General features: G+C 42.5%; 2 protein-coding genes across 2 annotated transcripts in view; both read right to left on the bottom strand.

The window, feature by feature from the left end:
• Positions 1–231: 231 nt before the first annotated feature.
• On the bottom strand, positions 232–25,877 carry stra6l (STRA6-like; the record flags this gene model as incomplete). The annotated part of the gene is made up of 20 exons (XM_083765600.1): positions 232–464; positions 699–842; positions 1,090–1,253; positions 2,315–2,434; positions 4,585–4,702; positions 4,877–4,925; positions 5,016–5,097; positions 7,442–7,517; positions 7,765–7,918; positions 8,988–9,099; positions 9,216–9,289; positions 9,770–9,895; positions 10,469–10,514; positions 14,289–14,409; positions 15,634–15,764; positions 16,856–16,956; positions 17,535–17,606; positions 19,020–19,186; positions 23,310–23,566; positions 25,771–25,877. The coding sequence occupies 20 exons, from the start codon at positions 25,875–25,877 to the stop codon at positions 232–234; spliced, it is 2,454 nt and encodes an 817-aa protein (XP_083621726.1).
• LOC310859198 (uncharacterized protein) overlaps positions 25,297–27,334 on the bottom strand; it is a 70,122-nt gene continuing 68,084 nt past the window's right edge. Inside the window, exon 28 of the mRNA XM_083765599.1 lies at positions 25,297–26,954. Within this exon, the coding sequence (XP_083621725.1) occupies positions 26,919–26,954 (36 nt within the window). The 3' untranslated portion in view covers positions 25,297–26,918. The remainder of the gene's footprint in view (positions 26,955–27,334) is intronic.

Raw genomic sequence — 27,334 nt, 5'->3', positions numbered from 1 at the left:
AGAAAATGCAATGTGTTCATTAGAGCGCACCACCAAGCCGGAGGCTCCACTGCCAGGCATTGGACCTGGGTCATTTTAATCTGTTTTAATGCTACCATAATCATTAAAGGCATTAACAATGGCTCTGAATCCCCATTGGAATCGTTTAACTTATGAAATACCATGCAATGGAGGGAAATAATTCCTCATAAGTTTACTTATACGTATGTATGGATGCTGACTGAGTCTTTATTATTCTTCACATGGCGTGATTATGATCTCCGGTGGTGGCGGTGACTCTGGCTGGCCGTTCTGCATCCGTGAGGCCATGACCCATGTCCGAACCACTGTGTCCTGGTCAGGATGGTGGCTGTCTGACTGTGGTGATGATGGATAGTGCTTTCTGAGGAGGATCAGACGAGGGTTCCTCATCAAGGTGTAGAGGAGCAGCCAGCGTCTCCTTCCTCTACTGTGTGCAGAAGACTCTGGAAGGAGAAGAGATGAAGAAAGAAGTAAGAAAGAAACAAGGTTGCTTCAGAGAGACACCAAGGTTGTACGAGGGACAGAATGGGAATTATTGGACATAACATGAGACATGATTATGAACCTTTATTTAAATGTATAGTATACAGACTTACTGAGGCGAGCCTGGCCCTAACATGTGGGTCACGCACCCACACACACACACACACACACACACACACACGCACACAACTGACCGGTTGGTCTGTTGTTGAATGTGGAGTAAGCAGAGGCCGTACGTCTCTCCAGAGTGTTGGAGACGAGAAGCTGACAGAAACACACCATCACTGGATTGTTGTGGTAGTGATCAGCGAATATCATCCCAATCCATGTACTGTAGCCTGGAATATGAGGGAGATAGTTACACACACTGGAGTGGACAAAGAGTTTATCAATCTGTGTTCTGTAGTTACACACACTGGAGTGGACAAAGATCTTATCAATATGTGTATTGTTGAAACTTGGATGCTAGATACACATACCGGAAAAAGATAAATATCAATCCATATTGTATCCTGGAATTGACCCATAATGTTTATTGACTGTATATCAATGGTTTTCAACCTTTTTCATTGGTGGTGAACGTACCAGGGTCCATGGTCTCGTACCCTCTCTGCATGATGGTTCGGTCGATACGGGAGACCAGCCATGTTCCCACCACCACGCTGGACAGCAGTCTCAGGATGCAGTTGCTCAGCCCCATCACCACATTGTAGAAGAAGAAAAAGTAGTTGAAGCAGTGGAATGCCTTCCTGCATGAGTGGGGCACAAAAGGTGCGTTAAAAGAGCAACTTCACAGAGACCTCGTGCCATTATGAACTGGGTGTTAACACCTTAGTCTTAATGCGTTCTATGTCTTCAGAGCTTGTCTCAATGGAATGGTAGGAGGAGGAGTAGTTTACCCCAAAAATCACTTATTTTCTCTCATTACACACAATCCTAGAATTCATGGAGCTCTTTTTTGGGTGTTTGTCGCATTCCTAATCCAGTGAGTGGTGGAGTCTCGGGTAGGAGACTCAACAAGTCTACTACTACTTATTTAAAGAGTCTACAGTAGAGTAGGAGACGTCTCCCGCGAGTCTCCTATTGACCCGCTCATCAAAAAAAAAAAAAAAACATCTCCACGAGTTCAAGGATAGAAAACAAGCCATGTTTGGGAGAACTAACCCTTGAAGCATCACATAGTTTCTGCTTAGATGTTTATGCAGCCTGGGAAATTAATTTGTCAATTAAACTACACCAATAAACCCAAATGTATGCTACGGGTGCGTTCGGAAATGCACACCGGGAGGCTGGAGTGCCTATTAGTTCGTATTGGCAGTGTGCTCAGTGTGCCTATAACAGAACGCACCCTAGGTTTTACCCATTGTCCTGTGTGCAGTGTTGTTTTTGGCAGCAAATTTAGATTTTAGTTTTAGTCATAATCCCTTGCATAGTTTTCACCTGGAATGTTTTAGTGTTAGTCTAGTTTTAAATCTAGTTGATTTAGTCGAACAAAATGTATTTCGGCAGGTCTTGATGCCGTGATGACGTGACGCGACGCGAGCTTGTAGATTGGCTATTTTCAGCATGCAACTAATTGTAAAATGACTTATACTTGATGTCCACTAGTCCCTGACATTTTAGTCTAGTTTTAATTTGTTGACAAAATTGTCAGTATATTTAGTCTTAGTTTTAGTCATCATAGCTTAGTTTTTATTTAGTTTCCATTTACCTTCCGTCAGTGGAAAAAGATTGATGAAAATGTTTCGTCTTAGTTTTAGTCAACGAAAACAACACTGCCTGTGTGTACACTTTCATTACTGTTGCCTACCTGTTGTTGAGAGCTAGAGGTTTGTGTTTGTCAGTGGGAGAAATCCTGTCCTGGAGAAAGAAGATCTGCACCAGAACGACCTGCAGAATCACCACCGCTATCACCACACCTATGGTTAGACTGACACAAGCAGTACAGACAGGTCAGTATCTATCACCACACCTATGGTTAGACTGACACAAGCAGTACAGACAGGTCAGTATCTACCACCACACCTATGGTTAGACTGACACAAGCAGTACAGACAGGTCAGTATCTATCACCACACCTATGGTTAGACTGACACAAGCAGTACAGACAGGTCAGTATCTATCACCACACCTATGGTTAGACTGACACAAGCAGTACAGACAGGTCAGTATCTATCACCACACCTATGGTTAGACAACAACAAGCAGTACAGACAAGTCAGTATCTATCACCACACCTATGGTTAGACTGACACAAGCAGTACAGACAGGTCAGTATCTATCACCACACCTATGGTTAGACTGACACAAGCAGTACAGACAGGTCAGTATCTATCACCACACCTATGGTTAGACTGACACAAGCAGTACAGACAGGTCAGTATCTATCACCACACCTATGGTTAGACTGACACAAGCAGTACAGACAGGTCAGTATCTACCACCACACCTATGGTTAGACTGACACAAGCAGTACAGACAGGTCAGTATCTATCACCACACCTATGGTTAGACTGACACAAGCAGTACAGACAGGTCAGTATCTACCACCACACCTATGGTTAGACTGACACAAGCAGTACAGACAGGTCAGTATCTATCACCACACCTATGGTTAGACCATAGACTGTAAAAAATATGGACAAAGCGTTCGCCGGGTCTAACATGGACGTAAAATGAAGCCTGTTATTCCTGCACTGTAAGTCGCCATCTTTCTAGATCCGTTTGGTACCAGCTGGCCATTGGCTGGCTCCGTTTTGGACCAGCTGGCCATTGGCTGCCCAGACAACGAGGCGGGACTTCCCCCCTTCTTCTCCGTTGGTTTTTATTTTGACTCGAGTGGGAGGGGAATCCCGATCATAGACTGTAACGGTAGCCACGCCCCTCAGAACATACGCGATGTTTTTTTTTCTTTATGGTAATTCTTTTAATTAATGGGACCATAATTTTCCAAAAAGAATATTATGACATTAGAAATGAGACTTTAAACTAGTGACTGGAAGAAGAAAGTATTCATGACCATGTTTATTAAGGTAATACAGTCTAGGTGAAGTTGGGCCAAAATACATGGGCCTCTATGGAGCTATGGGGCTTTTTGGGTCCAGTCCAGCGCCACAACAGGCCATTATATGAACTACCGATTTCAAATGAGGCTTCACGAAATATCTGGCTGACTGCCCCCCTGGGTTAGACAGACACAAGCAGTACAGACAGGTCAGTATCTATCACCACACCTATGGTTAGACTGACACAAGCAGTACAGACAGGTCAGTATCTATCACCACACCTATGGTTAGACTGACACAAGCAGTACAGACAGGTCAGTATCTATCACCACACCTATGGTTAGACTGACACAAGCAGTACAGACATGTCAGTATCTATCACCACACCTATGGTTAGACTGACACAAGCAGTACAGCGGTCAGTATCTATCACCACACCTATGGTTAGACTGACACAAGCAGTACAGACAGGTCAGTATCTATCACCACACCTATGGTTAGACAGACACAAGCAGTACAGACAGGTCAGTCAGTATCTATCACCACACCTATGGTTAGACAACAACAAGCAGTACAGACAAGTCAGTATCTTTAGGTATATCACACAGGTCAGGTGTCTGTCTGTCTGTCTGTCTGTATGTCTGTGCAATAGACAGACAGAATGAGAGACAGACTATTGATCAATCAATCATTCAATAGACTATTAATTGATTGATCAATATATCGATAGAGGATAGGCTTTTATTGATCCCACAAATAAATTCAGTCGCCAAAGGCAGCACTACGGCAGTTAGAAACACAGGGCAGTTCGATACGGAAAAAAGGAGATATGGCCGGGAATCTTTCTGTTTCCCAGGCGGTACCCATCAGGTAGCAACAATATACTAATAGTAATGATAAATGTATGCTATATTATAATACAGTATCAGTGAAAAACAATATCAGTACAGTGTGCAACACTGGATGTTAGGACAGCAACAAATGCAGACAAATCCCGAAGACCACAGTTGTCAGAGAGACAATGTATGCGTAAATACATGCATACATTTACGGTAGGTAAAGTAGGTAGTCTTACATTATGATTCCGAGGTTAGTGAGCATGGATGCCACTCTGCCATGCTGTATTGGTAAAACCAGCACGTAGACAAAGAGCAGGGCAAACAGAAACTGGACAAAATGAACTATCAGATAGCCTGGAATCACATCAGAAAACAATAATGAAGCACATTATCTGTCATATTCTTGTCTCACTAAATCAACAGCGCTATCATATATTTGTACTAGCATAGTATTTGAGTTTACGGAAAGTCAGGCTGCTCTTGTATCATATTGTGTTTTTATCTGCATCGCAAAAGAAAGGTTCTTACCCCACAGTGTGAAAGCTATCTGCCATCCCGAGTATCTTGCAATCGCAGCCTGCAAAGAGCATTAACAAACACATTTACGTTGTGTTTTTGTGTTTTGAAAGTGTGTAGTTGCGTGTGCGTGCGTTCGTGTGTTACTCACTACGCTGACAGCAGAGCTAGGGTTATGGAACTTCTCAGGAAGAAAGCCTTTCTGTCCAGCCCACAGTCTCTTAAGGTGTTTCCTATGACCGTAGTACATTGAAAACAGTATTTAATAATGGATTCATGGCTAACAGGTATTTCATATCAATAGGTCAATTGGAAAGACTCTTTATAGAGGGTATGCACAATTGCACATGCACAAAGTCAGTGGCAAAGTGAGTTTAATATCATTTAACATCGTTTAATACAATCAGATAGGACTTTTCTGTTTGGAATGACTGTCAAGGCCCGAAAGTCGTTATAAGTTGTTCCCGCATAACTTCCGGGCACTTCCATTTTCAACTGGTCACTTGAACAATGTACTGTGCCTGTTTGCTTTAAATCTGCGGTTATCATTCCTGTCCCAAAGAAAAATAATATCACCTGTCTTAATGACTATAGGCCTGTTGCCCTAACATCTGTCATTATGAAAGTCTTTGAGCGACTGGTATGTAAACACCTGTCCAGCATAGCACTAGATCCCCACCAATTTGCCTACAGAGCAAATAGGAGTGTAGATGATGCAGTGTCCCTCTGTCTGCACACTATTACCCAACACATAGAATCCAGATCCACCTATGTATGCTCGTGTACTTTTTGTTGACTTCAGCTCCGCATTTAATACAATAGTGCCTGGGAAGCTGATTTCAACCCTACAGGAGCTAGGCGTCAGTACACATCTATGTAAATGGATCTTTAATTTTCTATGTGACAGGAAACAGGTGGTCAAAATAGGTGATCTCGTCTCGCTGTCGAGGCTCCTAAACACTGGGGCCCCCAGGGGTGCGTCCTTTCTCCACTTCTGTACTCATTATATACTCATTTCTGTCAATCTCACTCTAGTACAGTTATGATGTATAAGTTTGCTGATGACACATCCTTAGTAGGTCTTATTACCAACGAGGTTGAAACCGACTACCGCAGAGCAGTAGAGGAGCTGGTGAGATGGTGTGAGAGTTGCAACTTGATTCTAAACATCTCTAAAACCAAAGAGACTTTAGGAAATAGATATCGAGTCCCCTCCCCCCCTTTTCATCAATGGGGAAGAGCTAGAAAGAGTTTCCTCCTTCCGGTTCCTCGGGACCACCATTCATGAATCCTTATCATGGGATCTTAACACCAGTCTCATAATAGGTAAATCACACCAGCGTCTCTATTTCTTGCGGCAGCTTAAGAAGTTTAAAGTCAGCCAAGCAGCCATGACTCACTTCTACAGGGCCACTATTGAAAGTGTTCTCACCTTCTCCATGCTGGTCTGGTTTGGTCACACAACCTCTCAAGACAAATCAAAGCTGGAAAGAGTAGTACGTCATCAAAAACGCATCAAAAACCATTGGATGTAGCCTCCCTACACTTTCCTCACTCTATTCCACCAGAATAATTAGGAAGGCTAATAAAATCATTGCAGACAACTCCCATCCTACACATCACCTCTTCAATCTCCTCCCATCAGGCAGGAGATATAGAAGTATCCAGAGCTCAACATGTCGCTTCAGGGATAGCACTTATACCCCGTAGCCATTAGACATCTGAACTCATAGATATATGCATATAGCACTTAAAAAAAAAGAAAAAAAAAACTGAATGTAATTGCCTATGCTGCTGGTTTTTGTATTGTATTGTCCTTCTTGTTTGTGTGTATCTATGGTTGTCTGTATATGTTGAGTATGAACCAAGACAAATTCCTATCAACTTGTTGACATGGCAAATAAATTATTGAATCTTGAATTGAATCTTGAATCTTGAATCTTGAATGATGATGATGCCACATGCAAACCCTCTATTGGCATCCATAATGAACCATGTACATACAGAACCTTTGTGTAATATTATTCAAATACAAAGGGGTGACCCAGAGATAGATGAGCGACGTGGCTGCCAAAATTAAATGTAAATTTAAAATCTTTTGTCATCTTAAAGCTACAGTTTTATGTCTATTGTCTGTCTCTCCTGACCGAGTTCATTACCGGCACATTAATCCCATTTGGTGTTCAGTCTCCTTCCGATAATTCCATTGACAACCAGTAGGTGTCATATTCAACACTCAACACTTATGTCTCAATGGAACACTACCTCCAATCACTACAGTACTATTTTATATTGTAATTACATATAGTACAGAATGATTGCTTAAAATAACGTTGAATTTACTCAAATAAGACCTGTAGCTTTAATTTGGGAAAGTGAAAATAATAAAATAATCTTTCAAAATGCAATCAGTCTAATTCCTATATGATAACTAGTTCAACAAGTTACAATTTGTGATAATTTTTCTTCTTGATCTTGACACCACCAAACTACAATATATATGTCAGGTACTGAGTTTGAGATCTAATATACAAATTATGTTTCTTGTCCAGAATCAAGTTTCATGGCTTTTCATACCTGTAACATGCCAACACATGGAAGATGTACACTCCAGAGGTCAGACTGGCAAAGATGGTGGTAGCAAGCCAAGACTCTGAACCAAACAACAAACAAACAAACAAACAAACAAAAATTATTTGACTTCACTTTACTAATTGCTAATTCATGGTTATGGTTGGGATTACACTACACATCAGTGTTTGCGCTCGGGTCGATTTAATTCTAGTGATTCGATTATATGGTTATGAATCATACAACTTTGAAGACAAGTCAGAAAGACTTCTTTCACTTCAGCCAATAAGCAAGAACGCACGCACACACGTACGCACACACCAACTCACTCCTAGCCACATAGGTGAACTCCTCTAGCTGTGGAATCATGGCTTCCAGAGCCTGACTCTGGTTACAGGAAGCAGCCAGATGTTGAAGAGTGTCCTTCCACATGTCCAACCTGTCAAAAGCCAGGTCACTGAGACTGTAGTCTGCTAATGTCATCTGAGAGAGAGAGAGAGAGAGAGAGAGAGAGAGAGAGAGAGAGACAGACAGAGACAGAGACAGAGACAGAGACAGAGACAGAGAGGAGAATTCGTCCACAAACTGACAGACAGATAGACTATGTTTCATTTGTCTTCCTGTAAGAGGATCATAAAGTTCTGTTATAATCTACACAGCCATGTGAACTTCTGTGTGCAAGTGTGTGTTTCTGTTAAAAGTTCACACACACAATACATGTACATACACTAAGGCTGTCCCCAAACATTCAAGGTTCGAATGTTCGCTCGTTAGGGTTGGCACTCGAATCTTAATTAATGGGCTTGAACCATTCGTTTTTTTAATATAATTTTTATTTAAAAAAAATAATAATAATAATAATTATTTTTTATTTTTTATTAACTTGAAAATATATCTCGGCGAGAATGCGATATGAACATGTAAAAAAGTTTCTAGTGCATTCCTGTCAGAAGTTACGATTTTTAAAAGAAATCTCCCCTTATTGTTCTGCTGTGCACGTTCATTTGGTGATTGGAGACTGACGCGTCTCTCTCTCTCTCTCTTAGCATTGTTAAGCAAAACGGTCACGGAAGATCTGCTTTTTCCCTGTGCCCACTTCTTGTGAGTGTGGAAGAACACACTTTTGTTGCATTAGAGCAGGGTAAATATGAAGTTTAGCGCCACGGTCTTGTGTTTATATTCCTCTTACATACCGGTAGGCTGTATGTTATTGTCGCAACAAAACACGTTGTGTGTCAGAGAGTGAGGGGGCCTTCCTGAGCGAGGGGGCTTCTGACGGCGTCGCTTACTCGCTTCCCCTCTGTCAGAGGAGGAAGCGACGCGCAGCCGTCGGGAACCCCCCCAAAGCGACTGCTCCCCCACCCTTCCGAAAACTGCTACAGAAACTCAGACGCTCTGATCGAGACGTTTATTTTTTTAATTAATTAGAAACAAATGGTCCGAATGTTCACTCGAAAATTTCTGCCGAAGTTCGAGTCCTAATATAAGGTCTAGGGTACAGCCTTAACATACACACACACACACACACACACACTGAACAAAATCTCCTTACCGTATACAGCCCTATGAGGGATATTATAGCAGTACCGATGATTCTGTTGGGGAACTTGAAGTATGGATCCCACTCATACACCCTCCTCTGAAACCAGCTCACTGGCTGACCACTGTAGACACAGGGTTGGTACCGTTATGCCTGATTTATGCTTAAGTTGCACAGTGGTGTGCGCACATACGTGCGTGCGTGTGTGTGTGTGTGCGTGTGTTTGTTTTGCTGGTATACCTGTCTGCAGGTATTCTCCGCAGCAGTCTTTTGGTATGCTGTAGCTGGTGTTGTTGCATCAGTTCCTCTGACTCCTGCAGCATAGACAACATCTCCCAATGAATAATCAAGGGTCTATACTTGTCCCCCCAGGCTTTTCACTCTACACCAAATCGCTTGGCCAAAAATACCTGCGTCTTTGTAGCTGACAAGCTCATGCGTCGTGTTCCGATACAAGTACAGTTTCATGCACGACTATGATAAAGTAGACATCAAATCTGATTGATTGATTTAAAATGTCACAGTATCTAGAATGGGTACATTTAAAACAAAAGCACAAGTCAATACAAAAACTGTTACTTTATGGGCAATCCATGATTAAGCATTATACTTGTGCAGGGTCCACCATTTTCAATTCATCAGAACATTTAGAGACATACAAATATACACTTCTATGAAAAACAGGAAATCATCATATATATTCTACAAATGCCTTTTAAATCAGTAGCTTTGACTTGCACACACACACACACACACACACACACACACACACACACATTCTCATACACTCTAACCTCTTGCTGCAGTTGCAGGTGCACGCGTACAGCTTTGAACAGCATGTAGACATATCGTCCCAGGAGGAAGATGAGCGACACGATGGACGGCCACTGGGAAATGATCTTCTGGTATTTACCCAGCTCCTATTATTATTATTATTATTATTATTTACACACAGAAAACAACATGTTTCTTGTGTTGGTTTAACCAAACATGTCTACCGATGATGTCACTGGTAGGTTTCGAGAACCCTCTACTACACTCTACAGCCCTCCTCTGAGACAGTGAATAGACAAACAATGTATTATATTAATAATAGTTTACATCAGTGAATATATGATTGTGAGATGGAGGATGACTGTGCGGGAACCCCTTTTGGTGTTTTATACATGTTATAATTTAGCTGTTGAAAAATAGCAGATCTACAAGCTCATAGCGCCACTACGAGCTTGTAGGTCTGTTATTTTTTTATTTTATTGTGAAAATATTTATTTCAGAAAACTGGAGGATTTAGAAGATTCTTTTTTAGCCTAAATGGGTTAAGCAGTCACACCTGGCCTGAGTCAAACTTGGCTCAGAGCTGTTGTGACTGCTTAATTCCTCCAGCTCCTGGCCCTCATGTAATGGTATGTCATTCATTTCCAATATCTACACTCCCTGGAGAAAAGCATTTTATTCGTGTTGATCGGACCAGAACAAAATCAGTACTCACCTACCTTACCAGCAGGGCAGGAGAACATGTCCCACAGAGTCACAATGGTCCTGCAATCAGACATGACCACACAGGTACAATACATACAGTCAGCATACACAAGTAAGACGCGCAAACGCGGGAAGCGAACGCAGCTCGTGTGTGTGTGGTTGTGTGTGTGTGTGTGTGTGTGTGTGTGTGTGTGTGCTACAGCTGCGCCCTGTGTGTGTGTGTGTGTGTGTGTGCTACAGCTGCGCCCTCTGGTGGCGGGCGGGTGGTGTAACAGCGGGACAGACACACACACAGACATTCAGCCCTTGCTGTCATAGTAAGTGGCTCACTGCGTTCGCAATTACAAAATGCAAGTTGTGTAATACAAATCGTTAAAGATGGAGTGGAGATGGATTTTTGTACTTTTTCTGTATGTAAGTACTGTATGTGTCTATGGACTACTCTAATAGACCCCCAGGTGTTTTGTATTGTGTCTATGGAGTTAACATTACTCTAATAGACCCCCAGGTGTTTTGTATTGTGTCTATGGAGTTAACATTACTCTAATAGACCCCCAGGTGTTTTGTATTATGTCTATGGAGTTAACATTACTCCAATAGACCCCCAGGTGTTTTGTATTGTGTCTATGGAGTTAACATTACTCTAATAGACCCCCAGGTGTTTTGTATTGTGTCTATGGAGTTAACATTACTCTAATAGACCCCCAGGTGTTTTGTATTGTGTCTATGGAGTTAACATTACTCCAATAGACCCCCAGGTGTTTTGCATTATGTCTATGGAGTTAACATTACTCTAATAGACTCCCAGGTGTTTTGTATTATGTCTATGGGGTTAACATTACTCCAATAGACCCCCAGGTGTTTTGTATTGTGTCTATGGAGTTAACATTACTCTAATAGACTCCCAGGTGTTTTGTATTGTGTCTATGGAGTTAACATTACTCTAATAGACTCCCAGGTGTTTTGTATTGTGTCTATGGAGTTAACATTACTCCAATAGACCCCCAGGTGTTTGGTATTGTGTCTATGGAGTTAACATTACTCCAATAGACCCCCAGGTGTTTTGTATTGTGTCTATGGAGTTAACATTACTCTAATAGACTCCCAGGTGTTTTGTATTGTGTCTATGGAGTTAACATTACTCTAATAGACCCCCAGGTGTTTGGTATTATGTCTATGGAGTTAACATTACTCTAATAGACCCCCAGGTGTTTTGTATTGTGTCTATGGAGTTAACATTACTCCAATAGACCCCCAGGTGTTTTGTATTGTGTCTAAGGAGTTAACATTACTCTAATAGACTCCCAGGTGTTTGGTATTATGTCTATGGAGTTAACATTACTCCAATAGACTCCCAGGTGTTTTGTATTGTGTCTATGGAGTTAACATTACTCCAATAGACCCCCAGGTGTTTTGTATTGTGTCTAAGGAGTTAACATTACTCCAATAGACCCCCAGGTGTTTTGTATTGTGTCTATGGAGTTAACATTACTCCAATAGACCCCCAGGTGTTTGGTATTGTGTCTATGGAGTTAACATTACTCCAATAGACCCCCAGGTGTTTTGTATTATGTCTATGGAGTTAACATTACTCCAATAGACTCCCAGGTGTTTTGTATTGTGTCTAAGGAGTTAACATTACTCCAATAGACTCCCAGGTGTTTTGTATTATGTCTATGGAGTTAACATTACTCCAATAGACTCCCAGGTGTTTTGTATTGTGTCTATGGAGTTAACATTACTCCAATAGACCCCCAGGTGTTTTGTATTGTGTCTATGGAGTTAACATTACTCTAATAGACCCCCAGGTGTTTTGTATTATGTCTATGGAGTTAACATTACTCCAATAGACTCCCAGGTGTTTTGTATTGTGTCTATGGAGTTAACATTACTCCAATAGACCCCCAGGTGTTTTGTATTGTGTCTAAGGAGTTAACATTACTCCAATAGACCCCCAGGTGTTTTGTATTATGTCTATGGAGTTAACATTACTCCAATAGACCCCCAGGTGTTTGGTATTATGTCTATGGAGTTAACATTACTCTAATAGACTCCCAGGTGTTTGGTATTATGTCTATGGAGTTAACATTACTCTAATAGACTCCCAGGTGTTTGGTATTATGTCTATGGAGTTAACATTACTCCAATAGACCCCCAGGTGTTTTGTATTGTGTCTATGGAGTTAACATTACTCCAATAGACTCCCAGGTGTTTTGTATTGTGTCTATGGAGTTAACATTACTCCAATAGACCCCCAGGTGTTTTGTATTATGTCTATGGAGTTAACATTACTCCAATAGACCCCCAGGTGTTTTGTATTGTGTCTATGGAGTTAACATTACTCCAATAGACCCCCAGGTGTTTTGTATTGTGTCTATGGAGTTAACATTACTCTAATAGACCCCCAGGTGTTTTGTATTGTGTCTATGGAGTTAACATTACTCCAATAGACCCCCAGGTGTTTTGTATTATGTCTATGGAGTTAACATTACTCCAATAGACCCCCAGGTGTTTTGTATTGTGTCTATGGAGTTAACATTACTCCAATAGACCCCCAGGTGTTTTGTATTGTGTCTATGGAGTTAACATTACTCTAATAGACCCCCAGGTGTTTTGTATTATGTCTATGGAGTTAACATTACTCCAATAGACTCCCAGGTGTTTTGTATTGTGTCTATGGAGTTAACATTACTCCAATAGACCCCCAGGTGTTTTGTATTGTGTCTAAGGAGTTAACATTACTCCAATAGACCCCCAGGTGTTTTGTATTATGTCTATGGAGTTAACATTACTCCAATAGACCCCCAGGTGTTTGGTATTATGTCTATGGAGTTAACATTACTCTAATAGACTCCCAGGTGTTTGGTATTATGTCTATGGAGTTAACATTACTCTAATAGACTCCCAGGTGTTTGGTATTATGTCTATGGAGTTAACATTACTCCAATAGACCCCCAGGTGTTTTGTATTGTGTCTATGGAGTTAACATTACTCCAATAGACTCCCAGGTGTTTTGTATTGTGTCTATGGAGTTAACATTACTCCAATAGACCCCCAGGTGTTTTGTATTATGTCTATGGAGTTAACATTACTCCAATAGACCCCCAGGTGTGAATATAATGCTGAAATGTGTCTTCCTTCAAGTTCCTTGTGTATTTTTGGTTTCTTGCTGAAAGCTGAAAGCCTTTGAGTCAAAAGGCCCAATCGAAATGACAGTGATCATACAACAGCTGTGGGTGCGGCTTGTGTGCACCACATCACATAAAACATCATTGTAACACTATAGGCCTATCTGTAGAAAAAAATATTTTTCCTAGTATAATCATAGTACCTGATTGCATGATCAATCTATCTATTCCCTTATCCCCATAAAAAAAGAATAACTAGTATCTTAAAGTTTTCAAATGATTGTAGTGGACCACAAATTACAATATCTGCCTCTGCGATGAAGTGCAGTAGATAATGGGAAATACTCAGGTAAAGTAAACCATACCATACCAATTGTACTTGTTTGAGTACAGTGTTTGAGTGGTATGAGTACATATAGTCCTACTTAGTATGCTTTCCACAACTGAAAGTAGCTCAAATAACCCATTCTGAACTGGCACCCATTTTGGTGTCAGCATCACGTTATGCTTTAGCTATTGAAAAACAGCAGACCTACAAGCTCGTAGCGCGCCACCGAGTGGCGCGCTACGAGCTTGTAGGTCTGCTATTTTTGAAAAATCAAAGAACGACTGACATAGAAACATAGCTTATTCAGAAAACTGTCAGGATGTATAGAAGACATTTATAGAATCTGATCTCAGGTCAGAATGGGATAAACATGATTACCAGGGCAGAGTGTAGAGTATCCCCAGCACGGCTCCAACCCCTCTGAATGGAGTGGACAGACAGGCAAAGAAAGGGAAGTAAACCAAGCCGATCTCCAACGCTCCAACCAGGTACACTATAGCTACATGCAAAACATAACATCATCATTAAAACTCATTCAGTGCCACCTGGTGGACACCGAAGCCCATTATAAATAAAATGAAATTCTACTGTGCATGTCATGTCATCACCTGCACACACACAATATTAGAGGAATTTTCAAAATAAAGAATAATAAAAAGATTAGGCGTCCTTGGCACTCTAGGACATCAGGGGGAGGCGTCCAAAGGCGTCCTGTGGCACTGAAGGCTCATATCATACATAGTCTGGATTTTCGGTGGCGAGGTGACCACCGCTCCGGTGGTGATCATGTTGTAGTTCAGTGGTCACCTAAACACCGAAAATCCAGACTATGTATGAGCCTTGAGTGAGTTAAGCCAAAAAGACTCTAAACGATTCTAAACATGCCTTCTAAAAACTACTACAAGGCTAGCGACACGCTTTGCGCCACCTTGTAAGTAAGTAAGTAAAGTTTATTTATAGAGCAACTTTCACAGACAATTACAGTCACAAAGTGCTTTAACAACAATAAAATTAAAACAAGTCAATAGTCAATAAAACAAGTCACTAATAAAGTAAGACAAAATAGAAAAAGTAGAGTAAAAATAAAGCAATCAACATTTAACCAGGCCGGCTATGGAAAGGCCTGTTTAAAAAGGTGAGTTTTCAACAGTCCTTTGAAAATGTCCACAGAATCCACAGTCCTTAGGTGGAGTGGAAGCTCATTCCATAGGGTTAGGGTTAGGGTTAGGGTTAGGGTTAATAGCCTAGGGGCAAAACCTGCAAAGGCTCCATCGCCTTTGGTTATTCGCTTTATGTCTGAGGAACAACCAGCAAAGCCTGTGATGTGGATCTTGTGAGCTTGTAGATCGGCTATTTCCACTACTTATTAAACATTTGTTTTCGAATTTATGGAATTTCTTAGATTTTTCGTTCATTTCTTCATACAATTACTGGGGGGGAAAAATCATTGACTTTTGTTTTTAATTCATGAAAATATTTGCTTTTTTGGAATTTTCTTTTGAAAATATTTTTGAAATAATAATCATTAAAGACAAAATGTAGGAAACAAAAAATAAAGGGATCCATACAAATCTGTCCCGTAACCCACAAATGGGTCCCGACCCAGTTTTTGGAAGTACCTCTAGCCCAGGGCGGGACATGGAAGGGTACTGTACATGGAAGGGTACTGTACATGGAAGGGTACTGTACATGGAAGGGTACTGTACATGGAAGGGTACTGTACCTCTAGCCCAGGGCGGGACATGGAAGGGGATGTAGCGCTCAGAGAACAGCAGCAGGACACTGGAGGACACGGCACCGAACGCAAAGCCATAAGACCAGCGGTTACTGAGGCTGCCGATGGTGTCCAGAGGCCTGAAATACACAACACAGCACATGTCTGTAACACAACACAGCACATGTCTGTAACACAACACAAGCACACAAACTTACAGTGGTGTAGGTCAATGGTTCTCAAAATGGGGCTCGGAATCTTTCCAGTAAGATTAACGTTAATATAGCATCAAAAGCAGTTTAACCACTTTAAACCTATATACCCTGGCTGATGGCTATTTGAAAATAGCAGATGTTTTGCTTGTAGGTCTGCTTTTATTGTCTCCACCAGGCCGAAGGCATGGGGGGAGAGTATGTTTTGCACTCCGTCTGTCCGTCCGTGTGTGTCCGTGTGTGTGTGTGTGTGTCCGTGAGCAGCTAATCTCGGCCACCGTTAACCCGGTCGATGCCAATTTTTTTTTTTGCACACACACTCCCTGGATGCCAACGATGAACCTCTGCCAACTTTCCAGAACGGCCTGTTATAGCGCCACCAGGAGGCCGCTTTGTGCAAAACAAGTTTTTGCACAGTACACCTACAGATTTTGTCCAAACATCACGCAAATTGGTACACAGTCTCTCTAGAGCCATTCAACGAAACCGGTCTTTCAGATTTCTCACACTCCATCCTGATTGGTTAAGATTGGCTTCCAAAGTTCACAGGAGTGCTCAGTTTCAAACAAAATGCTGCAAATCATGAACACATCGCATGATTTCCGTGAAATTGTGCACCCACATTCCCACTAGGCCGAGGACGAAATGCCACATGAACAATTTCAACTCAGCCTCAAGGTGGCGCTATAACTGGCCGAAAAGTGTTTTTACCTCTAACTGCACGGATCTGTGGATAATTTACTTTGTTGCCCTTTTATCCAACCACCAGATGAAGGCAAGCTGCAATGTCTTACATTCCTATCCTGGTGGAGACCTGTGCCCAGAAGGGCACTTTTTCTAGTTTTATCTGGAACACTATTTTCCGATGGGGGTCCTTGGCCAAATAGATTCATTTGGGGGGTCCTTGTATTTAAAAAGTTGGAGAACCACTGGTCACACAGTAGGTTCTGTAGATTTGATTGAAAGCATATAAAAACATTTCCCAGCATTGTATTGTGAGAGAGAATGTTCATGCTCACACGACGACTCCAAAGCGCCCCTCCAGGAACGGCAGCCTGTGGTCAACAGGCAGCCGGCGTGCACGGGTCTGCAGGAACGACAACGCCAGTACGATCACCACCTGGAAGACAACAGCAAAGTACATGCCATCATAATAATAATGCTCTGCAAAAAGTTACCAAAACACACAAAGATAGACTTTACTAATAGCTGAGGAGAGGTAGTGGAGTCCACTTGTTTGGAGCAGTATAGTCAATGAAGTGTATGATTTAACCACAGAAATCCCAGCGTCATTGTTGTGGCTTTTGCAGAAGATCGCAGATCGACAAGCTCACAGCTTGTAGCCTACTGTCGATTTCCAGTGAAAGCTTTCACCACAAAAACAGAAAATACACTAGTACAGAGCCTTGAGGGACTCAACCATTATGGTTTAACCCATTCTGACCGGGCACCCATTTTGGTGTTGGCATCATGTCATGCTTTAGCAGATCTACAAGCTCATATCGCGCCACCGAGTGGCGCGATACGAGCTTGTAGGTCTGCTATTTTTTGAAAGATCGAAGAGCGACTGACATTTCTAGAGTCTGATCTCAGGTCAGAATGGGTTCATCAGACCAGTGTGTGTCCAGTGGAAACCTCGTATGAATCTGATCTCAGGTCAGAATGGTTTAAGTGGTTAAAGGTTTGAACTTGACTTACTGCTGGGATGATGGACAGATGCAGGAAGAGGTCCATGGAGATTCCATTGTGACAGGTGGCTTCCATGGAATCCTATTGGAGCACACAGCATGATTTCATAATATCTCAAATAGTGCTTCTCTAAGTATCCAACTAGCCATATATATATATTTTTTTTTATCCCACGATTTTTGTAACCCATTTTGTGTAAGTGTAATCCTGGGCACTGCTCCCGATGCCAACCTGAATGTAATGCACAATCTATGTAAAGCGCCTTGGATAAAGGCACCGTTTACCATTTAACTACAGTTGATTGTGTGATTTGTTTATGTATCATGTTATTTGTTTGTCCTGATGGTTGCTTGGAGAAAAAAGATTATCTTTATATTATATTATATTATATTATATTATATATTATGTTGGGTAATTTCCGGGCCAGCTGTCAGCAACAGGCTTATACGTAAATCCATCCAAGTGCAGTACATAGAACAGTAATACAGCAGGTCATTTACATGTGGACTGTGGAATGTCTTGAATCCATAGTCTATAATGAAACTGAACATCTCCCCACCTCATGCGTTCCCACTACACTTCTTGTATGTTTACAAAGGCTCCTGCCCCCTTCAGAGCTTAGAGCTCACAGCCTCACAACATGATCGTATGAACTTTACAATGATTTGCGAAATCATAAACTGCTGCCGATAGTAAAAGACATAACAGTTTGCTATCTCACAGTTTTGGATAAGAATTTGGCACAGTCGTTACTCACCCTTTTTGATGTGTCCTCATCAAGGACAGTGGTGTTTCAGCCTGTTATGCTATGGCACTGTGTGTGGAACTGTTCTCTTTTTCCTGTTTCTAAACATGTGACTCATACAGCTGACCCTTGACCCCAGGTGTAATCTGTTGATTACTTCCTCTGTCTTTATTAGCTTTCTCTCCCTCTCCTAACTTCTTGAATATCACACACACACACACACACACACACACACACACACACACACACACACACACACACACACACACACACACACACACACACACACACACACACACACACACACACACACACACACACACACACACACACACACACACACACACACACACACACACACACACACACACAAAATCGACTACCAGTTACTCAGTATTGGAACTGTAAACAGTGAGCTCTCTGACAGACGATAACCAAACGACCATTCACCTCCCGCCTCCATTCCACAACACATCCTTCATTCCAAAGCATTGAGAGCAACACATTCTAATCAGAAAATAAGACAAAGGAGCACATCTGTTTGGCTGGAGTATAAATCCCCAACAAGGTGCTCTTTGGTGCAAACATGCGTGACAAAATGTATTTGCAAAAAAGGCACTGAAACAACATTCAAAACCAACTGAAATTGGTCAGTTGGGTTTGTCAAAAGTAAAAATGAAAAAAGTAAAGGTGTGCGCATGCGTGAGACCAATGGTGTTTGTATGTGGATGCGTGCATGGCAACTGTACTGTAGGCAGATGTGAGCCTGTGTACCTCTCAGCCTGTGTACCTCTCAGCTGTTGCATTCCCACAGATACTGCAGACTGTAGCTTGCTTTCTGTGGTAAGGAGGACAGACACTTGGAACACGATGACTGCTAAAGTGCTTTTGTTGGGTCTCCTGCTCATCCTCACAGCTGCAGGTAACAGATAAAACATTATCTTTATGTTTTAACATGATTTAAATAAGTGTTAAATGCCTCTATATTCTCATAGCAATCGTTGTGATAAGACTATAGTGATTGCTCAGTAACAGGGGTCTCTCAACCTTCAGGTCAAGGGGAGGGAATTCTATGGCACTCAAGTGAAATTTGAAGTGATTAAGTATAGGAGACCAAATTGGAAGATAAATGACTCCTGATCGGATAAAATGTGTAACCCACCTGAAAATGAAAACATGGTTGTTACTGCTGTTACTGAACAAACACTCCATGATTACTTGCTATTTAAGTGAAGAGCTTTTACTTTAACAATAAACCGTACAGCACCTTTAACCCATTAAATGCCGATTATACAAATGCCTTCTAAACCAGTAGTTCTCACTCTCACTCTTGTCAAAATATGTACAAGCTCGCAGTGTGACATGAAGTGACGCACTGTGAGGTTGTACATCTGTTATTTTTTATTAGCCAATGCAAAAATATACATACCGTATTAAGTATTAATGACAGTTCTAATATGGTTGTTTAATATGTTAGCCTTGTGTACGGACTCATGTAATCAATATTGATTCACCATATTTGACAATGAAACCATAAGTGGCCTCATCCATAATGTGCTTGTTTCACAGATGCAGAGGACAAATCTGGTGATGTGAGAAAGGTGATAAATCCTTTAATGTCGTTAAGTCTCTTAAACTTAACCCATTTTGTGCGGGAACCCCTTTTGGTGTTGTAAGCATTATGTTATACTTTAGTTATTGAAAAATCGTGAAAATGTGGCGCAAATCTTTGAATATATTCGTTCACAATGAACGTTTAAACTCATACCTTTGCTTCTGGGGGGTCCATGAAACTACATATTTTCAGATGGGGGTCTGCGGCCAAATACAGATAAATCTGGGGGTCCTTGATATGGAAAAGGTTGAGCACCACTGACATAGAAACATGAGTTTTTCAGATTTTTTTTTTTTTTAGAAGACATTTGTAGAATCGGCCTCAGGTTGAAATGGGTTAAAAGACAAGATCACCCATTTCATATTATGTACTGCAAGTTGACCTCAGGATTAATTCAAAATTATGTCACCCTGAGAATCCGTAGTGAAAAGTTCTTAAGACCGCACAGGTATGGACTAGTATTATTATTAATGTTGTAATTTTCCTTCCGTCATACCACATGGTTGTGCTTGGCAGCCATCTTGCCCTGACCTGGATGAAGAGATCATGGCATGTCCTCTCAATCTTGCTCCCGTGTGTGGCAGCGATGGCAACACCTATGCCAACGACTGTACCCTGTGTGTCCACAGGCAGTGAGTATAATTATGTCATTCTGACCTGAGATCAGATTCATACGAGGTTTTCGCCGGACACACACTGGTCTGATGAACCCATTCTGACCTGAGATCAGATTAAAAAAATGTCAGTCGTTTTTTTAGATTTTTCAAAAATAGCAGACCTACAAGCTCGTATCGCGCCACTCTGTGGCACGATATGAGCTTGTAGATCTGCTATTTTTCAATAGCTAAAGCATAACATGATGCCGACACCAAAATGGGTGCCCGGTCAGAATGGGATAATTATGTACACAGCTGCTCCGTTCTCAGGACTAGTGCGTGAATCAGTCTCATGGGAGATGAGATAACCACTTTTTCGACCTGGCTTCCAAAGTTCGGGGGCGTCATTATAGACGGGTGTGACCTATACTGGGGTGATGAGAACCCAAACACACGACAAAACAAATGATTTACCGTCAGGTGAACAGAGAAGACATCACAAACTAAAATGATGCAACACTAAACAAGGACTGATGGGGAAAAGGTGACCTCGCGTCACCAGGGAAAAGGTACATGTGGGGCGATTACAAATGACATACAGTCACCAGGGAAAAGGTACATGTGGGGTGATTACAAATGAGATACAGTCACCAGGGAAAAGGTACATGTGGGGTGATTACAAATGAGATACAGCCAGTGGCGGACCAGTACTCATCTCCCATACTTGAGTCAAAGTATAGATTCAAATATTACTCAACGACAAGTGAAAGTTCAAGAACTGGAGTACTTCAAAAACACTTTATGTAATCAAAAAGACATTCTTTTAACCCATTCTGAACGGGAACCCATTTTGGTGTCAGCATCATGTTATGCTTTAGCCATTTAAAAATAGCAGATCTACAAGCTCATATCGCGCCACCGAGTGGCGCGATACGAGCTTGTAGGTCTGCTATTTTTGAAAAAAATCGAAGAACGACTGCCATTTTTAGAATCTGATCTCAGGTCAGAATGGGTTCATCAGACCAGTGTGTGTCCGGCGGAAACCTTGTATGAATCTGATCTCAGGTCAGAATGGGTTAAAGTATCCAGGAGTACTGTCCGGGTAGCTCAGTTGGTAGAGCCATTTGCCTTTGGTCATGGGTTAAATCCTGGGCACTGCCACCACAGCGCATGAGTAGCACATCTTTGTGGAGTTGTGGAGTAAGTACTGGGAGCTGATCTATGGGAGCTACTGGGATCTACTGGGAGCTCCGAAATCTATCTCCCAGGGGTCATTGTAACATGGATACACTCTCATTTTCTTTGCTGATAATAAGACAGTAAGCCTCTCCTATCTACTTACTGACTGTCACATCATTGTTTGTTCTCCAGGACGACCAGAATGGATATCTTGATTGTCAAGGAGGGGAGCTGCTGACTTGCCAAGATGTGACATCACCACCAAGCAAGCCTATCAGATCTAAGGATTCTACTTGACCTGTCTTTCTTGTTTACATCATGACAATATTAAACATAATTCAGCAAAAAAAGAAAAGGAAAAAGAAGTTGGACATTTTCTGTACCGTTTTATCCACAAAATGAGAATAACTAGCCATTCACACAGTTTATAAAACTGTTAGGTAGGCTATTATTTGTTATAACTATGTATGAATTCCTGGATATGCGAGAAAGTGTCCAGTGATGAACTGAACAGTGCCCATGCTTGGTGGGAACCCGTTTGACTTCCGACATGTCGGTAAAAAAACCTTCAACTGATCCAGAATGGCACAGCACGCCTGGTCTTCAACCTCTCTAAATGATGAAATGTCTCTCCTCTTCTGCATTCCCCTAAGGCTTAGGGAATGACAAATCGCATATGCCTCCGGTTTGTTGCTCATTTCATTTCATTCATGTATATGCACCTGCATCAGTTGCTAGCTATACCCGCCTACTTGATCTTATAGGCTTTGTAATGTTGTAGACCAGTGGTTCTCAAACAATTTGATGTCAAGGACCCACAAATTAATATCCATTTGGACCCCCATGTGAAGGGCTAGAATGGACATTGGGCGGGTAGGGGAGCATGAGGGGTGAATGGTGTGATCAGTGAGGGGGCCACTGTGAGAGCATAGCGGGGTGTGGTGGCTCACTGGCTCTCAGGAGGGTACAGGGAGGTTGGGGTGGGTGTAGAGTAGACTGTAGACTAGAGGTTAAGAGGGGGGTGGAAGCCCGGGATGTCATGTGCTGTCCCCATTATCCCCTCTACATATCTCAAAAGCTCCACACTTATGGACCAAGCTGGTCCATCATGGGCTTGGAGAGGGAGTGGTGGTCAGTGCTTACAGTTTACTGGGCTAGTGTTTACTGGGTCTTGGCACAAGTAGTGGAGGAGTATGGCGGGGTAGGGTTCAGATTGGCTTGCCGCAAATGTATTTTCTGGAGCATTTTAACAGAGTGCTGTGTCCCTGCTGCTATCTGACAGACAAGCATCGCTTTCTGCATACAGGTTTTTAACTGGGCCACATTGATAAATATCACTGTGGGGTCCTGGTGGCAATAGGCCTATTACTGGTCTTGGAAAATACCAAACAGCCACGGGCCCACGGCAGAGACAGACTCTCCTGTGAGCCAGTCTGACACAGGGACACCCGTCTGCCTGACACAGGGACACCCCTTCTGTCTGACACAGGGACACCCCGTCTGTCTGACACAGGGACACCCGTCTGCCTGACACAGGGACACCCCGTCTGTCTGACACAGGGACACCCGTCTGTCTGACACAGGGACACCCCGTCTGTCTGACACAGGGACACCCGTCTGTCTGACACAGGGACACCCGTCTGTCTGACACAGGGACACCCCGTCTGTCTGACACAGGGACACCCCGTCTGTCTGACACAGGGACACCCCGTCTGCCTGACACAGGGACACCCCGTCTGCCTGACACAGGGACACCCCGTCTGCCTGACACAGGGACACCCCGTCTGTCTGACACAGGGACACCCCGTCTGTCTGACACAGGGACACCCCGTCTGTCTGACACAGGGACACCCGTCTGTCTGACACAGAGACACCCGTCTGTCTGACATAGGGACACCCCGTCTGCCTGACACAGGGACACCCGTCTGTCTGACACAGAGACACCCGTCTGTCTGACATAGGGACACCCCGTCTGTCTGACACAGGGACACCCCGTCTGTCTGACACAGGGACACCCCGTCTGTCTGACACAGGGACACCCCGTGGTGGTTTGACAACCACCAACACTGGGAACCAACCTTCCTTATTATCTACAGTATACGCACCCACAAGGGACAAGAGTATCTTGGGCATACGAGCTACTGTAGCATGACCCCCCCCCCCCCCCCCAACATTCTCACAACAGTTTATTTATTTTAATTATATGTATTTAAAGTGTCTGACTCACGCAAATAACTATGCTATGATGACATGGTTAACAACAGTCTTTGGGCCTAATGGTGAAAACAGTTTCATTCTCCTGGGTTTCACAACAACATACAACTTGACAGAATTCTTGTTGCAGTCGCAACTCTAATAAGAGAGTGGCTTATTAGCTCTATGTATTACGGAAATCAAATAACACATGATTATTATCTGTGTTCGTTACATACCAATAGTTGTCACAGCTTGTTCTCCATCCAATCCATCTTCAACCGCTTATCCATAGTCGGGTCGCGGGGGCAACAGCTCCACCAGAGAGCTCCAGACTTCCCTCTCTAGAGCAACATTACTAACTTCCTCCTGGGGAATCCCGTGGTGTTCCAAGGTCAATGTAATCCCTCCGACTGCGCCTTGGCCTGCCCCAGGGTCTCCTCCCAGTGAGACCAGGGTCTCCTCCCAGTGAGACATGCATCAAGGACTTCCCGAGACGCTCAAGAGTCGAGAGGCATCCTAACCAGATGCCGAACCGAACCACATAAGCAGGCTCCTCTACAGGCGAAGAAGCAGCAACTTTACTCAGCTTGTTCTCAGGAACGAAAGATATCTCAAGGAAGTGAAAATTACAGGATGCAGTTTCTGAATATATATAGAGTAAGTGTATACAGAAGGAACAACATTCTAGTAGCCTCATATGACTACACGTAGCAATGATTCACTTAACCCATTCTGACCTGAGATCAGATTCATACGAGGTTTCCGCCGGACACACACTGGTCTGATGAACCCATTCTGACCTGAGATCAGATTCTAAAAATGTCAGTCGCTCTTCGATTTTTCAAAAATAGCAGACCTACAAGCTCGTATCGCGCCACTCGGTGGCGCGATATGAGCTTGTAGATCTGCTATTTTTAAATAGCTAAAGCATAACATGATGCTAACACCAAAATGGGTGCCCGGTCAGAATGGGTTAACAAAACAGGAGGGAAAAGATTCAACCAAGAAATATGTTTGCAGTGCAGACCTGCATTTTCCAAATGTGCCTTTTATAGCACCACCAGCAGGTCAACTTTTGTCAAAATATCACGCAAATCGGTGCACATGATAGTCATGTGATCAAGGATTAAGATGGATCTGTCCGATTGTATTATATGCTACTGTACATTGTGTATTGGCTATTAACTACTGCTTCTATGATCACTCGATACCAAACAATGCAACAAATGTTCCTGACCTGGTGGAGAGGAGCACCTTTTCTAGTTTGAAAACACTAAAGAAAAAATATATTCTTCCAATATGCTTAAAAGAAAAAACAAAAGGTGGAATATGCTTTTGATACTATAGTTACAGTCTATTAGGAATTCAACCCTGTTCATAATGGCTTGCAGCAAACAGAAATGCTCCAGTATAGAGGATATTAAAGACTTGACAAAGCAATGACAACATAATAGAACAAACTTTATTTATAGTTTCTCTACATTCTGTAGAACAGGGGTCTTCAATGACCAAGGACCCCAAAGCTGAGAGTGAGATGAAGCAGGGAGGGACTAGCCTGGCATGGCCTGACTAAATCACTACGTAGATATTTGTCTGGGACTTCGTTGTGCAAGACTTAGTTCCAAGGGGCGGTTACAAACTAATTCCAACACCACAGCAAAAAAGTCTCACTTTGAATAGTGGGCTCGAATTGATTGAAATTAAATTCAAAGTGCCAGACCAATCTACCCAGGATTCTTTTCCCTGTGCCAGGAGGGGAGGGGAGGGGACCCCCACTACATCTTGTATAAAATTGTGTTACGGATTTAAAATATTCATAGATAGCTTAACCTTTGGCTCTGTACTTTGTCTGCTCTTTTCTCCTCACTACACCAAACTAGAGCTCTTCACCGGGTCCCCTGACTCCGAAAATACCCGAGTTGACCCGAGACCCGCTCGGGTCGGAGTCGTGTTGTAACGTAATCACTCGGGCCGGGTCGGAATCGGACGTATCCCCCTCGGATCTCGGGTCTGTCAATCATTATGTGTAATATCCGAGTGGATCCGAGAAGACCCGTAGTTAATCAAATTAACCTGTTAATAAAATATTCATTCAGTGTGTGATTGTGTGCCAGTCTGACTGAGGCGATATAGCTACTCTTTCTCTCTGTCCGCTGCATGTGCGCTCATGCTCCGCATCGCTGCGGAGGAGAAAAACGGGGGGAAAAGTTCCGTAAAGTGTGATCAATAAATATTTTAGGCTGACCTAGGATCAGGTTAGTGTTGCAGCGACACGAACGGCTGTGTTACGTGATGATTATGCTGATTTAGGATCAGCAGCGCAGTGGTTTTGCCTCAACGAGGTGAAAGCAAACTAGCAAAGCTCAAATCAAATTAATATAAGAAGGATTAAGCAACTCTTGGTTGCTTAATTTGTTGTTATTTTGTTTGGTTAATTTTAAATGCATGCTGAGGAGACGAGAAGAGACGACTTTTCTCTCTCTCACCCTCTAGGCCTACTGCAGTGCGCAGTCTCTCTCTCTCGCGCGCGCTTTAATCATAAAATGGTAATTAGTCAATACGTTATATTATTTCTATATAGTCCACATTTATGTCGGCCTGGCTGGGTCTCTCGGAATGTTGTAATTTCGGATTTGGACCCGTGGAGAGCTCTACACAAAACCTCTTTGCTCACAGCCCTGCGAGGCGCTGCGAGGCGCTGCGAGGCGCTGTGAGGCGCTGTGAGGCGCTGTGAGGCGCTGTGAGCTTGTATATCTTCCATTTTTGGCCAAAGGTCTTCTCAGAATAGGGTTAATGTAAAAAATAAAAGAAAGAAATATCCTATCACGCAGATAGATTTGGCAGACCCCCTGTAGTAACTCTGAGGACCTACTAGGGGTCCAGGACCAGCTGTTGAAGACCCCTGCAGTGTAGATCATTTTTCACCCTCAAACTACCGCCAAAGAAAAAGTGACAATGTCACAATAAAACAAATAAACACAATAAACAACAGGATTACCAACAACAGCGAGTAGACCGTTGACAGGTGACAACAACACATTCAGGTTCACATAATGTAATGTTCATCTAGAGGTTGTCTTCCTGCTCTGGAGATATTTCTGTAAAACAAAAAACAAAAACCAGAATCAAACAGGGCAACCAAATAGACCAAAGTCACCAAACTACTTCACTCGCTCCAATTTCTATGTTAATATACGTTCCCACAATGCCCAGCAGAGGGCAGCAGCTTGCAGTTCTTAGAAGTTGTACATCTTGTATTGAAGGCCCAAACCGCTGGCCTGACAGTTGTTTAGACCAGTGGTTTTCAACCCTTTTCATATCAAGGTCCATTATTTATTCTGCATTTGAGCCACCATTAAATCTCATGACCACCATTTTCATGAGATTTAAGCTCTCAGACCTAAAACTGAATAATATGTCCACCTTTCCATGCTATTAATGTTGCCTATTAATGTTGGTACCATAGGAGAGATAACAT

Source organism: Protomyctophum parallelum (assembly GCF_964188405.1).
Source record: "Protomyctophum parallelum genome assembly, chromosome: 5".
Taxonomy (NCBI): Eukaryota; Metazoa; Chordata; class Actinopteri; order Myctophiformes; family Myctophidae; genus Protomyctophum; species Protomyctophum parallelum.
Note: the sequence above shows the minus strand (reverse complement) of the source record. Positions and strands in the feature narration are given on the sequence as shown.